The following is a 16,625-nucleotide window of genomic DNA, read 5'->3' on the forward strand; positions in this document are numbered from 1 at the left end:
TCGGAGCTGGTTTTCCAGGCTTTTATCCTCTCTCAAGCGTAGGTGACACCTCAGCAGAAACATACAAGAATCAAACTCAACGACCAACACTAATCCAACAAAACATAACAGACAACAAGTTTCAAATTCATGTTAATTTCCTAGTAATATGCATAAAATCGTAATAAGTATTTAGCTGTGTATGTATTACATTACACAGTGTTTTCTGTTTGTTAAGGTATAGATATTTACAATCTAAAAACAAAAACAAAACATGAATACACTTCCTGTGTTTTGAGGTGCTGCAGCGACATCTGGTGGCCACGCGCGTCACGACGAACAGATGTTGAATCGCGCGTTAATTAATCCAACGTAAATATCCTCTCGTTTTTAATTCCCGTTTACGTTTTACATCTTTAACTTTTGTAAATATCTCAGTCTGACTCGCAGAGCATCCCTGTCTCTGTGCCATCCCTGTCTCTGTTACCATGGCGACCGCTCACATCCTTTGCCTCTTCCAGCAGCTTTTATTTCAGTGATGCACACAAATCAGTGACAATAATCCTCTGCTGCACATTAATATTTCAATATTTTATGTTATATATTTTATGTTTTATATTTTATATATATATATATATATATATATATATATATATATATATATCTACACACACACTAAATATTATATACTTTATCTAAATATACTACACTGAATAGTTTCAGTTTGGATGGTGTGCACACAGATGGCGGGTTCTGCTGTTGTGTGTGTGTTTGTCATGTGGCCTGACAGCATGTTTGTCTATATTTGGCTGTAGTGTGTGTGTGTGTGTGTGTGTGTTGCAGAAGTTGCCGTGGTTCATGTGAAGGGCTCTCACCATGGCAACACATGTGTCTTCCTGAGCGCCGGCTGGAGACACGATGCATTGTTTATATGAATGTGTCCTAATGAAAGATGCACGTAACACACACTCATGTCTCTGGTTTGGGGGTCTGGTGACCCGTCTGACCCGCGGTGCTCCTGCGTGCCGCGTGTCCTCTGAGACAGGAGGGAGACGTCGCCATCTGGAGGTGAGCTGGGGCATTATGGGTAATCCCAGAGGAAGTGTGTGTCCTCCTGCACACACACACACACACACAGACGCCGCCTGCAGTGCTACTGCTGTCTCCTCTGATCTGAGCTGACACGTCCCTCCAGCTGTGTGTGTGTGTGTGTGTGTGTCTCGTGTCTCACACACACACTAACTAGTGGTTTGACCCACAGCGTCTTGCAGCACCTTCCTGAAGCTCTTTAAACACAATCTACACGACGATCAGCACAGTGTTTCAGCTGTTCTCCCAGATAAGACTGCCGGTGTGTCTCCTGCTTCCCAGATCTTTATTCTGAGAAAAAGACCCCGACAATCTGACGTTCAGCTGTCTCAACTCTCAAACTGAGCTCAGATTCTGAACTCTCCAATCAAACATCGGAGATCTCAATTTGAACTCAAACATTTCTCATCAAAGAGCAAATGAGCTGCTATCCACATTCATTTTTTTTTATTTCTCATCATCTTGTTTAAGACAAAGTGGATCCTGAGAACTCTTGAGCCGTAAAAGAGCAACCTATTCCTGTGTGTTTATACATAACAACTAACCAACCCGACCTCGAATGCTGTATTTGTGTTACAGGTTTTCCTCCAGTGCGAGTGCTTGTGCTCTGACTTGATCCTTTTGTCAGCGAACGTCTCCATCTCTCCCATAATTCTCCTCCGAGCCGCTCGCAGAGCCCTGACTTTAAGGACACGGCGTTTATTTATTCATGCCTCTCTTCTGGTTTACTGGAACTTCTGATGGCTTGACACAGATTTGCACTTTCCTCTGGTGTGTGTTCTCCTCGCTGCATGTGCTGGCCGCGGGAGAGACGCGTGCATGTTCCCCTGACGCCTGTCAGCTCCGCTCATGTCCAGAATCTCCCACCAGTGAGTTTAGCCGAGCAGCTCCATCTCAAAATCTTTAAAAACCCAACGTCTCTCTAGTATCTCAGTTGTTCCTCCTGTCATCTCAAGTGTAGAATTATAGAAGAGATCTGAGCATGATTTGAGAAAGACTGAGATCTCAACATGAACTCCAAGAAAAAAAGGACTGAGCTGCTATTTACATGTTCATTTCTCTCAAGGAGACACATCTGAGATTTACTTGATACATAAATGATACATTAAGTCTCCTGCGTTATAAAAGAGACACATTTTTTTTTTTTGGTGTAGCAGGTGAAAATGGTGCACCTGATCACTTCGTGAAGTACTGGCACCGCTCTTGATTTAGGGACGACGCACACACTCAACTTTAATACTTTAATACTAGGACTAGTGATGAGTGCGTTAATTAATTCCTTTCATTAACTAAATGCATATTTATGTCTTCATGGCTCCAAATGAGCGCCGGAGACCCAGTCCACGAGCGTCTGATGAGGGCTGAGCCCCGCCAGCCAATCAGCTCTCGCTTTACGCCAAGAGACGTGGCTGCCTGGCCAATCACAGCGGGGACGTGGCAGAGGTGGGTGGGGCCTGAGTGCTGGAGTGTCTGTGTTCTGGAGTGAGTGCTCAGAGAGAGAGAGAGAGAGAGAGGAGAGACAACGCTTCGTCTGTGTGTTTGATTCTGCTGCACTTCTCTCTCACTGCGAGTGTGTGTGTGTGTGTGTGTGTGTGTTCATGTATGCCGGCAGAGGCTGCGTCGCTCCTTCATCACCTTCATCTTCATCAGTGAATTCACAGCATCGGCACACGATCCTGCTCATCTGTTGCCGTGGTGATGGGCTGTCGACTGTCAGGGCCGTGGATGGGCGACGGGATGGGGGTGAGTCCGGTGTGTGTGTGTGTGTGAATGCTCACGAGTGTGTGTGCTGATGATGGTGATCAGGAGTGACATTGATGCTGATACACCACATCTTATTTCTCTCTCTCACACACACACACACACACACACACACACGTGTGCCGTCTCTCTCTTGTGACTCATGCAGTGATGTGTGTTGGTATGAAGATGCAGCATTATTTTCATCATGAGAATAACGTGTGTGTGTGTGTGTGTGTGTGTGTGTGGTTCAGCTCAGTCCCGGACGGATCGGGTCTGCAGGCAGGGAAATATGTTTACACAGCTGCGCTTCACTATAGTAGTGTGTGCGTAAGATAAACCGAATCAGGTGAAATAGAGCGTACGCCAAACGGCTGAACGCACAAGATCCGCGTAAACGAGCTTTCAGCTTTCCGGTCACTGCGTTTGTCTGTCCATCCTGTCTTCTTAGGTTCATGGTCAGGATCTGACCCACCTGCAGAAGCAAGAGGCCTTCCGTATCCTGGCCAGCTATGAGCAGCCAATCACGCTTCAGATTGAGGGCCGGGGGCGGAGCCTGCAGTACAACAGGACGACGGACTGCAGCACGCAGACGGAGCGACCGTGGGATCCTCTCCGGCCGCACTCCTGCACCCTGCCGCGACTGCCTCCCTCGGACAGGTGCGACACACCTGCGGCTCACCGCTGCCACCTGCAGGACGTGCACTCGAGGCGCGTTCACACACAACGCAATCTTGCGTTTTAACTGTTGCTAAAAATGCTCTTCGTCTAATCATATTACGAGCACTAAGTTAGTAAAAATTAGTAACTTATTGCATTCGTTTCAATTCTGTTGCTTACTGAAATTAAGAATGTGTGCTATGTGAACGAATTTAAAACACGACCTAAAAAATATTTTTGAAATACTTTGTATGCTTGCATACTTATTTTTATTGTTGGATAGCTGTTTTTTTGTTTGATTTTTTTTGTTTATATTGTTCATTCCAAAAACGATAACTATATTAGCGTCCACACCAACGCAGGATTACGTTATGTTTATTAGCTACACAGCACACTACAGTTTTGTCGTCTGGTGCTTTAAAAGCTTGAACTCGTTACAGCAGGATGGATTCTGATCGCTGTGGAAAACAATCATGATTCCAACGATATCGTTTGTTTCTGTGTTGTTATTGTTATAGTTATAGTGTGTACTATTCTCAATTCTCATTGAATTCGAACGATAATTAAGACATAGTTATCGTTACAGTTATCGTCCTCGGTGTGAACTGGCCTTTATTCGAGTATAGTTATCGTTACAGTTATCGTCCTCGGTGTGAACTGGCCTTTATTCGAGTATAGTTATCTTCCATTATGTTGCAAGGTTTTCGAAAGTAATGTTTGGTCATGTGATCAAGAGTTGACCAGTAATCCTTCTCACTGGATTTCAAACCCGAAGCACATCTGACATGTTCTCACGCTCACTCGCGCTCCGTCAAGAGCCGTGTCCTTAAGGCACAGTCACGCTATAGGTTTTGCATTCATCCGCACGTAAATGTGCACACAAGCATATTATGTCGGTCACTGCATTTTACAGCTTTGCATGTGGTGGTGAATGCTCACCATAGAATTCATACAGCGAAAAGAAGTTTGGACTATTAAGATCCCGTCTAATCTAGAAGTCAACGTCAAGGATGCAGTGGCTCCAGATTAAAACCATGATTACGGAGCCATTGGCTTCTAACATAAAACATTTAGTTGCTAAATAACCTTCTTGCTGCCAAATTCAACACCTGAGAAGAAGATTTGAGTGCATAGAGCCTTATATTAGCTCAAGTCAATAATGTGCTTTAGTGATGATGGGACATTTTAGACTAATAAGTGTTGTTTGTTCCAATTTGATGCTGTCACTGACTGTATTTGTGTCATGTAAATATCACACAGTTTTGTAAGAACATTTGTGATTATTTAAAACACATTGGACTTCACTATTTGCTAAACCATAACCAATAATATTTTTTATAAAAAACAATTAAAAAGCTTTGAATATTTATCTTTAATTGACATATGAACAAACAGTTAGTAAATATATTAATAAGACTCACTAACCTGCATACAGTCGCAGTAACGGCTCCCGGTTTTCAAATGCGAAAAATGGCGCGCGTTTCAGTGAGGGAGTCAGTTCACTGGGAACTCCGTAACGGCTCTGAACGATTCGCTGCTTGAGTGAATCCGATTCAGTACAGTTGCTAGTTTGATTCATGGTTCTTTTTGACGGACTCATTCAAAAGAACTGGTTCACAAGAGTCATTTGCACGCGAATCGGACAATCACCTCTCGCGCTGTATTCTATATATATATATATATATAGTGCGCGCGCTAATCAGGTGATGTGACGTGCGCGAAGTTTTGCCGATTTTTTCAAAGTTTACTCATTTTTTTAATTATTGTTGTAAATATATATTATTATAGTCGCAGTTTGTATAGCTTAAGTGAAGACAAATGACGGAGGAAAACTCTTATTTTGCCGATTTTTGTAAAAACAAAATTCTGTTTATTTCCTTGCTCCTTTTGAAACACAGCAACCATGTATGTCATATATAGTGGTGTGTATTAAAACAAGCATCATTATTATAATTAAACTACCAATTACTGTTAATATTACTATTGTATATGAGATGTAATATTCATATTTCATACAATCATTATATTCTTTCTAGGCATCTTTATGCAGCTGTTGGTCTTTCTATCAGAATGAGGTCAGAAGCTCCTTGCTAAGATGAAGGGGGTGGAGCCAGAGATGTGCGCTGGAGGGAGGGGGCGGGACTTGTGTTATCAGCATGTGATATTCACACAGACATTTATAGTGTAACATATGAGTGTTTGTTGTTCTCACAGGACGTACTACAATCACATGACCCTGCCCGGGACGCATAGAGACGGAAGCAGATACGAGTACCTTCCAAACACGCCCCGAGACCCGGAGCACAGAGAACGCCTGGCCTACAACGTAAGATATTACCACTGAAATCACATCACCATCCGTAATAAAGATGCTTTTCTTGATGTAACAATCCAAAACTGACTTGGTTCTGGAGTGAACAGCAGTAACGGCGTGTGATGTGCTGTTTTCAGGACCCAGAGTTCTCCAGCGGCGTGTCTCCGGCACAAAACTGTCTGATCAGATGCTGCAACACCAACCTGGAGGAGCCCAGAAGTTTCCAGAGTCAGGTGAGGGTTACGACGTACAGTGTGAATGTATGACCGGGACTCACGGAATAATTCAAGAACCCACCGCTGAATTATTGAACATTCAGAGTGCACTCTGGGTAGTGCACGAAGTGTACGTTTAAGGCAAGACATCACATGGCTTATAGGGTTAAATAAACTGAAAACTAATATATATCACCATACTTCTCCAGCTGACTGATTACATCAAGAATTAAAAACGTTGTTTGTATAAATATGCATAATTTGATTAAATAGGCAATAATTTGAATAAATGCCCAGAACAGCAATCTGAACGGAGGTGCAAATTCTCATTTGATTTTGTTGAGATATTAAAGGTTTAAAAAGGAAAAAAAATATTTTGATGATGTTTTAGGCAGTAAAATGTTGTATAAATCAGTTTGAATGATATATTAACAAACCCTTCTATAAAAACTTTTAAAATATGGATATGAAGTGCTGCTGAAGTGGAGAAACAAATTCATTTTGAGAAAATGGCCTTTGAAGATTTTGAAATCTATACTGACACAAATAGATCAAATGCGATGAAAATAAATGAAATAAACACTTAATTTTTTTTTTTACAGACACTTAAATATTTTGCATGGTCTCTTTCCACTGAAACAACGTTTTTGAAAGCCAAAATCATCTCAAAATTAACCAGTGCATGAAAAACTCCTGATGAATGTTTTTGCCTGCAGTGTCTTGCCTTAAAAATAATGGTGTAGTGTAGACCAATTAATGAAGACCGGATGGATGTAGAAGCTGCGTTCTAGAATGTAGAGCAGCGGCGCGAGTTCAGATCTGAGGGATCGTTGTTGTTCTGGTTCCCGTGTGATTCTCTTCATCCGTCACAGACCGAGAGGCGAGGAGTCACATATTATGTAAGTTATGTGTTACCAGGCAACTAGCGATCATAAATACGGCTGAAGACTGTGAGCCACCGGAGTGACTCTTGCGCTCCGATAGAGAGCCGTTCTCAATCGATAGAATTCATGTTGAATTTAGATGTTAAGCACATTTTCCTGTTTTTTCTTTATTAATTTAGGTGCGTTCACACTTACAGTGATTTAATCTGCATTGTGGGTTAACCTAACAGTAGACGTTTCTACTCAACTGCAGTATCTACTGTATGCAATGCTATTGGCTGCCGCTGCTCATTTGCATATATAGTTCAGCTCTGTGTAATTTTGTGGCATAGTCAACGAACGCTCGTGTCGCCTAAAATTGCCAACTCATTAAAAATAAATGTTTTTTCATTGCATTTTTGTCAGCCATTTACAAGTACATAATTCTTCTAAAAATATCCCATAAACGTCATCAAATCATAAATGCATGTATAATTAAACTGATAAAACCTGATTGGATGGAGCACACTGCTGTTAATTAACTAACTCACTCACACATTGTTCGAAAACTATTGTTTTTATTAATAGTTGTTAAATGCTTGTGTCTTAATCATACTGCTGTTATTTTGTAAAACACTGCAGTTAATTTTTCACCATTAGAGGTTGCTTTTAGGTAAAATCACTGTAACTCATCACTTCTTGTAGCTTCTATGATGCTCTAATGTCATCATTATAATATGTGTGTGTTTGTGACAGACTGATGACGATGACTACATGATGGAGAAACCCCTGGGTTACCTGCCTCTTCACCATGAGCTGGACAGTGGGCTGGGCTGGACGGACGGTAGCTTCCACCAGGGGGAGCTGTCGGGGGTGGAGACGGAGGAGGGGCTTGAGGAATGCCACGGTCACGGCGGGGGCGGGTCACCATCGTCGGAGTCCTTCATCTCGTCTGAACTGAGCGACTCGGGTTTTTACAGCGTCAGCACCGGCGAGTTTATGCGCTTCCAGCGTCTGCTCGAGAAACGCATGCGCCATTACAACGCCCGCATGCACCACCAGGGGGAGCCCTGTTCCCGGGAGCGGCGGGATAGTCAGATAAAACACCCCCTAGAGGCCATCCCCGAAACACTGACGGTCCAGCCTCAAAACGTCTGCGTGCCCATCCCGGGATCGCGAGGTCTGTCCCGCGTGTCGTCCGTGCAGTACCGTAAGGTGGAGCGGCCATGTTTGAACAGGCACAGCTCCAGCAGCGGCTCGCTGTTCAATCCCGCGCTGTACTCCACGTGCAGTACGCCCTCCGGCCAGCGACGACTGCCGCCTCATCCGAGTTCTGCGGGAATGCTGAGAAGAAGCAGGACGCTGCATCACCGCCCTGCGCCCATGGAGTACCGCAGACGGGCGAGTCACCCGGCCTCACCCAACTACTGCAGCGGTACGCTGCACCCCTGCGGCCACAGAGTCGACCCGCCCATGAGTCTCCCCGAGGAGCCGGACTTGGCACTTATGCACACCGTCAGTCGCCCGGCACACCCTGTTGCACTCCCAACCGCACTCCCTACACAGACTGTACACGCTACACATGCAATGAGTCAACCGTCCCTGATCTCTCCAGCTGACGAGCACTGCTATATGCCTCCAGATCTCCATGACAACAGCAGGATCCGAGCATCCACCGAACCTCAGCTACAGAAGAGCTTTGTGACCGAACATCCGCCCGTCTGGCAAAGAGACGGGCGTTTCCACACGCTAAGTCACACGCCCAGTCAGGACGCCAACGACACCTGGCCCAAACCCGCCAACCGTGCAGGCTCAGGTGGCGGAGGCGGTCTCTACAGCACCTTGGAGGGCCACACACCCACTGCTGCCATCAGGAAACCATCCAGCGGGAACCTGCGGGCCTTGCGAAACCAGATGCTGCGGGATAGAGCATCCCGTCTGGCGGATGAGCGTAGCGGCATGAGCACGGACGAAGAGAGTCACAGCGAGGTCCGAATGGGTCGCTACTGGAGCCGCACTGAGCGCCGCGAACACATGCTGCAGAAGCAGCGACAGCTGCAGGCCAGAAGCGGCGGCGGCGGCGACGTAGCTGCGTCAGGATTGGTGCATAGCGGCGGAGTCTTGGGAGGAACTAACGGAGACAGTTGTAGTACTCTTCTCGAGCTGAGCCAGAGGAAACTAAGTCGCATGAGGAACCGGAAGCTGCTGGACGACTGGACCACCGTAGAGGAACTCCTGACGCACGGAACGCGCCTGGCTCCCAGCGAAGACGCCCGGCAGCTGCCCACGTCGTTGCTCACCGTCACAACTGTATAGCGACACCCACCGAGTGTGTGTTCAGATTGACGTGTGTGTGTGTGTCTGTGTGTGTTGGACCGGCCGCACTACACAAAGCTACCTCCTGACATTGAGGTTTACTGTAGATACAGACGTTTCCGAGCACCGTAGTACATTGATTTTTAAATGTTATAATTGCAGTATCTTGTTTTGCATTGTGTTGTGAAGAGACGTTTCATTAGGGAGCGAAATCACTGCAGTTTGATTCGACCGCATGGAGCAATACAACAGACACCGACGCCAGGCTAAACGAATTTCATTTGGTGCCAAGAAAAGTTTACGTTATGGATCATTTAATAAGGTGGTGCTAAACGTGAGATTCATTTCTTTAACATAATTTGCAACTAGCCTATTAAAGACATCCGAATTACGTCACTTTTGCACAAAATTTAAAAAAAAAAAAAAATCCCTTTCCGACTGTCTTCCTCTGGCTAATTTGTGACGTTAGCACACCCCCTCTTTTCAATCATGAATCTGATTCTCTGGGAATAATATCGGATAATCTAACGGTGGATCGCGAGTCGGATACGCCTCATGCTGGAGATCGGGCAGTGGAAACGCGAGCGTGTGTTGTGAAGTGTGCGGGTTCTTGCACTATAACTGTAGTTCTGTAGAGTATTTTTAAAGCTATTTTTCTTGTGCTCTTCACAATTGATGTCACGAAAAGAAACGAACTTTTATAAAGACTCAAACAAGAATTATAAGTGGTGTGTTATCAATTTGGAGAGAAATGAGGTGCAAATATCGGATATTTTCAGCGCTCTGTTCTTCAAATAATGGGGTTTCTATTTACAACGAGCCTTGTGAAACACCATCAGAATGAATCCTGGAAGTTAATGAAACGGTGTTCTGAATGATTCACACAAATTCGTTCTGATCGCGTTTCATGAACGAAACCTAATTATTTTCCAAAGTAGAAGAAGCATTAGTATTTTTGGAGTCACCTGTGTCCGCGTGGGAGGTTTGCGGATTTTTTTTTTTTTATTTGAGCAGAAAATCAGGATTTTTCCCACCTGCACTATTTTTGGTGCACGAGCACTGGAGTGTTTACAATCTTTCCTCACAACTGTGACTCTCTGCGGCACGTCTCGCGCTCGTCTCTGAGGTGAAATCACGTCATTTCCACCGCGAGTCAAACGGATGTGAACGGATGGAACATTAACAGAAAAACTCTGCCTCTCGTTGGATTTTGCTCGTTTCCACTTTTAGAAATAATTTCTTTGGGATATGATGTACATGTGGTTGTAATAAAGATGAGATTTTAATTAGCTACTTCAAGCTTGTCGAGGTTTTTGTAAGGTTGACCAAATCAAAGTGAAATCTGTCATAACGAACTTCATTTAAATCAAACGGAGAGGCTCTGAAAGAAGCGCGTGAAATTCCGCGCTCTTTTTCACATTATATTTTCAATCAGTTTTTTCTAGCTTCACTATGAAAATGTATATTGATTAAAAATCATTTGACAGCTTACTTAGAAAATTAACCATGGTTTAATTGTAGAAAAAAAGTGTAGTTAGAATGTTTTTTTTTTTTTTTTTTTTTTGGCGTATTGATTACCATTTGTATAACTAGTTTAACTACAAATAACATGGTTAATGTAGCAAAACCATGGTAAATTTGTGGTTACCATGGTTTATAGCATGTTTTTTAAATTGATTTTATTTGTGGTTAAACCCATGGTTTGTAATTACTATTTTAGAAAATAACAGGCTACTCATATTTATTCAAATGTAATTTCTGCCTTGTAAAAAACGCTTAAAAATGGCTTTAAAAGTCATAATTATGTTATCAAAATTATGACTTTGAACGCCGAAATTATATTAAATTTATAGTCGAAAATGTATAGTTCGAAATTGACATAAATCGAAATTATGCCTTTGTCGAAATTATGATAAGTCATAATCATGAGGTAAAAAGTCGAAATTATGGCTTTTACATTATTACAAATCAGCTGAGGTAGCTGAGTTGAAATGTTGACTTTAGTGACTTATGTTTTTTATTTTTTTTTGTTAAATTTTAAGTATTATGAAGTAATAATGATGTGGAAAGTAAAAATTATGACTTCAACAATAGAAAGTAATACATACTAAGTCATGAAACAAAAAAGGCAAAACTGACTCATGTAATTTTTGATTTTTAAGTAATAATTTCGACTTTTCTTCTCATGATAATGACTTACTAACGCATGTTTTTTGTTTTTTTTTACTTACGTGGCGAAAGTGTGTTTTCAAACTATTTCGAGACATCAGAAAGTGTGATGTGAGGATGCTTCGAGCCTCAGCAGAATCTGACGAGCTGACCTCACTCAGAAAGTCGAGTTTCTCTGATGTTCACTTACTTTCGTCTGACTTTCAGTCTTTAGATGTTTGTGAATAAAACACAGAAACACAAAATGGAATCCAACAGAAGAAAAGCACAAAATGGAACCGAATAACAGAAAAATGTCTTTCTCTCGCTCTGCTTCATTCCCGCGCTGCTGAGGCCTCCTGCTGGACGGAAACTGTCAGTGCAGGAAACAAAATGGAGGCTCACGGGGCTGATTTATTCCGCAGATGTCCTTCATAACTCTAAAAATATTGTACCAAAACACATTTTACACACATAAACCACTCTCAAAAAACTGGTTTAATATCTATACATATATATAAAAAAACACGACCAGTCTCAGAAAAAACAAAACTCAAAACAAATAAAAGACAACTAGTGCTTTCACACAGAGGCAGAACCATCTACTCTAAATAAAAAATAAATGATTCCCTCTTCCTGTCACTCTCTCTATGCGAGGAAACTGATCAGACGGGCTTCAAACTGTGGTGTGGTTGAGCTGTAAGGTCCTTCTTAAAAAATGCAACACAAGAACAGTCCACAGAGTCCATTAAAGAGCATCGTCGTTCATCCACACAGACAGGGGGCGCCAGAGGCCTTCCGCTTCAGTCCAAACCCTGAACCTCATGCTGCTTGTACGTTGACGGAACCAGACTTCCTGAAAGAACAGCATTTATACGATTAAATTAAACAAACCTATGTGTAAAACTAACATTTTTTTTTTTTTTTTTTTACAATTTTTTTTATAAAAACACTTGCTAAATCCTTCAGGTCAACGTAAAGGCCCAAAGAGCGAAGCGACAAAGCAATGCAAATCTGCACCAAAGCTAATTTCCATCCAATTATGGGATATATTTGCATATAAGATCGCAAGCGAATAACTCTAAATAAATCTAAATATTAGATGAAAAACTATGAAAATATAAAAATAAGTTACTATATAAGTTATAAAAAAATACTAAAATCGCTAATACTAAAGCGTAATAAAAATGACAAAAGCACAAAACAAACTGACCAAAACTAAAATTAAATAAATATATAATTTAATATATTATTTAAATGAAAACATGAATATGTAAAAATAATAATATAATAAACAATAAAATAATAATAAATACTACAAAAATATATACTTTGAATATTTACAAATAAAATATAAGTTATTAATGTTAAACAATATAAAAACATTAATGAATACTAGAAAAGTATAATTTTTTTAACAAATTCAAAACAATATGAAATACTTTAGACTGTGACTATATAACAATGTTAACATATAAAACAATATAAAAGCATGCTAATAAATACTGTGAAAGTATATAATACTAAAATAACACTGCTGCATAGTCCACTTGACAAATGACTCATTTGAAACGATTCTTTTAATGACTCATGATTCATGCTGCTTTTGAATCATGTTATAACTGAAACGTCACCATTAACAGACTTTGTGTTTGTTTAGTATCTTGAATGAATTATTAGGCCAGTTTTGGTACACGCGTTTGCTGCAGGGCATCATGGGAAGACAGCAGACCTGAAGCACATCGAGTAGGTCAGAGCAGGAAGGCAAGCAGGAAGCAGCCAATCACAGCTGAGCACAGGCGAGACACAGGGGTCAGAGGTCGTCTTACCTGGCGTCCCCAGCCCCTCTGCTCTGTCCCGGCACACTTTGGGTCTGAACGGAGAGTCTTTGTCTTTACCTTTCGATCCCTTCGGCCGCCCCGCCGCCTTCTTCTTGGACTTACTGTCGCCCTTCACGCCCAGCAGCGGATGCACCTCTGAGACACAAACGCAGGCGTCAGAGGAAGTGACATCACGGCGAGCGCGGCGACCGCAGCGCGCGGCTCTTACCGTCGTTCGGGACGCCCTGCAGCTCGATGGTGGTGGTGCGGATCTTCTTCTTGGGTGGCCCTCCGTCGGACGACGGCTGCCGCTGCTTCTTGTCGCCGGGGCCGCTGTGGGCGGAGCTATCGTCGGGCGTGGCGTTCTGACCCGCGGCGTCGGGCGGAGGGCCGAACGGGTTCTCCTCAGGGTCCTCCACCTCCGGAGCGATGGGCAGATACAGCAGCGCTTTATAGTCCTCCAGCTCCTCGTCACTGCAGACGCGCGAAAATACACTCCGATTTACATTTCAACTAAACACTACTGTACGATTAAAAATACATTCAAAATAAATTAAAAAACATGAACAAACAAAAACTAAAAACTAACAAACACATTTGTGCTGTAAGATAATCATTAAAAAAAACTAAATTTAGCAACTTACGTTTATACTTTATTTTGCGAATAATAAACTGGTTTAAGCAAACAACGAACACGGATGAAACTAAAAAAAATTTAGTGAAAACTTTTCTGTGAACGCCAAAAACCTGATTAAACGATGAACAAACAAAAACATCTAGACGAGAAAACTAACAAATACATATTTAAAACGACATTATATTATAAATTATGTAAAATATAGGGAATTAAAAATTTTGCGAAATAATTTGAACAAACAAAAAAAAACATAAAAAAGAGAAAATATTATACATGTGAATGTGTGATATTTTTAATTATTTATGTAAAATAAATTCTATTCAAAATTCATTTTGCGAATGTCAAAAACTTGTTTAAATAAAAAAAAAACATATGTGCTGTAAGATAATAATTGAAAATAACAGAATTTAGCTACTTACATTTAATTTTATTTTGCGTATAATAAACTAGTTTAAGCAAACAACGAACACGTATGAAACTAAAAATAATATAAAATACAGCAAATTTAATGAAAACTTTTCTGTGAACGCCAAAAACCTGATTAAACGATATGAACAAACAAAAACATCTAAACAAGAAAACTAACAAATACACATTTAAAACCGCATTGTATTATAAATTATGTAAAATAACGGGAATTAAAAATTTAGCAAAACTAAATTAAAATAATTTGAACAAACAAAAAACATAAAAATATACAACTAATACACATGAAACTGTACGATATTTAAAATGATGTAAAATAACGAATTAAATTCAAAATTCATTTTGCGAATGTCAAAAACGTAAAATACAAACAAAAACTTTGTCAAACAAAAAAAAACAAACAAACAAACATTTGCGCTGTAAGATAATCATTAAAAATAACAGAATTTAGCTACTTACATTTAAATTTTATTTTGTGTATAATAAACTGGTTTAAGCAAACAACGAACACGTATGAAACTACAAAATAATATAAAATACAGCAAATTTAATGAAAACTTTTCTGTGAACGCCAAAAACCTGATTTAAACGATATCAACAAACAAAAACGTCTAGACGAGAAAACGAACAAATACACATTTAAAACGGCATTATATTATAAATTATGTAAAATATAGGGAATTAAAAATTTTGCGAAACTAAATTAAAACAATTTGAACAAACAAAAAACATCAAAACGTACAACTGATACACATGAAACTGTATGATATTTAAAATTGTCAATTAAATTCAAAATTGATTTTGTGAATGTTAAAAACGTAATAAAATACAAACAAAAACTTTGTCAAACAAAAAAACCAAACAAACATTTGTGCTGTAAGATAATCATTAACAATAACAGAATTTAGCTGAATTTAGTTAAACTAAATTAAAACAATATGAACAAACAAAAAAAACATAAAAACGTACAACTAATACAAATGAAACTGTACAATATTTAAAATTGTCAAATATAATGAAATAAATTCAAAATTTATTTTGCGAATGTCAAAAACATGATTAAACAATACAAAAAAAAACAAAAAAACGAAACAAACACATTTTTCGCTGTAAGATAATTTAACGAAACTGTTCACTTAACATTTCAAATGTATATGTTAATATCAAAATAAACTGGATAAAAAAAACAAAACAAAAAAAACTCAAAAACAAACAAACACATTTGTGCTGTAAGATAATCATTAAAATTATCAAAATTTAGGTACTTACGTTTAAATTTTATTTTGCGAAAAATAAACCGATTTAAACAATATCAACAAACAAATTTCAAATCTAGAAATTAACTTCAAAAACACATTTGTAACTATGATATTAAAAATAATATGAAATATAGCGAACTACATTTAACGTACTTTGCAGAATAAACTGGATTAAACGAACAAAACGTCAAAACTTAAAAATGAACCACAAACACACGTGAAACTGTATGAAAACATTACAAACAGCATGAATTACACAAAAATAAACTGAATTAAACGATATGCACAAACAAAAATGTCACTTGAAACTGTTTGATGATATTAACAATAATGTCAACTTATCGGACGAAATATAACTTTTATAAATTTTATTTAAAACCTGATTAAACACGAAAACAAACATGAAGATCAAAACCAGAAAACGAGGAGCTGACACACTGACCTGCTGCAGAACGCTGGGATGGGATCGACTGACGTGACGTCCACCTCCTCGTCCTCGGCCGCGTCCGCTCCTGACACACACACACACACACACACACAGACATCAGTGTCATATACAGCAGTGTGTGTGTGTGTGTGTGTGTGTGTGTGTGTGTACCGGTCTGCTCCGGCTCGCTCTTGTCCTCGTCCTCGATGTCAAACTCTGATTCTCTCTCCTCGTACTCCACGTTCTCGTCCAGCTCTTTAAAGTCCGGTGCAAACGCGCTCCAGTTCTCCTGCAGAGACACACACAGTGTGCACACACAGGAAGACCAGAGACGGCTCCGAGCTGAAAGATGATCCACTCACCACTTGGTTCTGAGCCCAGATGGACACCACGCCGCTGGAGATGGAGGCGATGATCGGACGCACCGGATGCCACTGCAAACACACCAGTCACTGAAAACATGCTCCTCAGAACAAATGCGAACTAAATATACTCAGAAACATTTTCTCAGTTTCTTAAGTTAATTTTTATAATTTCTTTAGTTATTAATTAATGATCTGTGGAGTGTTCTGAGCTGAAACGTCACAGACACATTCTGACGTATAGTACATCTCGTAGAAAGGGGCATAATATGTCTCTGTTAAGAATATGAATCTAATCAGTAACGTAGGTAGTATATGAAGTGATGATAAGAGCGTACAGCGACGTCCAGCAGCAGCTCTCCGCGCGTCC

The 16,625-nt window shown here is 40.4% G+C and overlaps 2 protein-coding genes across 2 annotated transcripts in view; one reads left to right on the top strand and one right to left on the bottom strand.

Annotated features, from left to right (window-relative positions):
- The first annotated feature begins 1,184 nt into the window (after window positions 1-1,184).
- Window positions 1,185-10,469, top strand: LOC109080065 (E3 ubiquitin-protein ligase PDZRN3-like). Its single transcript, XM_042711599.1, has 5 exons — window positions 1,185-2,811; window positions 3,260-3,468; window positions 5,683-5,794; window positions 5,920-6,015; window positions 7,617-10,469. The coding sequence occupies exons 1-5, from the start codon at window positions 2,767-2,769 to the stop codon at window positions 9,174-9,176; spliced, it is 2,022 nt and encodes a 673-aa protein (XP_042567533.1). The 5' UTR covers window positions 1,185-2,766; the 3' UTR covers window positions 9,177-10,469.
- A 1,335-nt stretch (window positions 10,470-11,804) lies between these two features.
- Window positions 11,805-16,625, bottom strand: part of LOC109080063 (retinoblastoma-binding protein 5-like) — a gene marked incomplete at its 5' end in the record, with an annotated part of 4,999 nt that continues 178 nt past the window's right edge. The window contains 7 exons of the mRNA XM_042712275.1: window positions 11,805-12,180; window positions 13,154-13,300; window positions 13,374-13,618; window positions 15,909-15,978; window positions 16,065-16,182; window positions 16,256-16,327; window positions 16,594-16,625. The exon at window positions 16,594-16,625 is cut by the window's right edge and continues 178 nt beyond it. Of these exons, the coding sequence (XP_042568209.1) occupies window positions 12,128-12,180; window positions 13,154-13,300; window positions 13,374-13,618; window positions 15,909-15,978; window positions 16,065-16,182; window positions 16,256-16,327; window positions 16,594-16,625 (737 nt within the window). The remainder of the gene's footprint in view (window positions 12,181-13,153; window positions 13,301-13,373; window positions 13,619-15,908; window positions 15,979-16,064; window positions 16,183-16,255; window positions 16,328-16,593) is intronic.

This window comes from Cyprinus carpio, chromosome A22, assembly GCF_018340385.1.
Source record: "Cyprinus carpio isolate SPL01 chromosome A22, ASM1834038v1, whole genome shotgun sequence".
Lineage (NCBI taxonomy): Eukaryota > Metazoa > Chordata > Actinopteri > Cypriniformes > Cyprinidae > Cyprinus > Cyprinus carpio.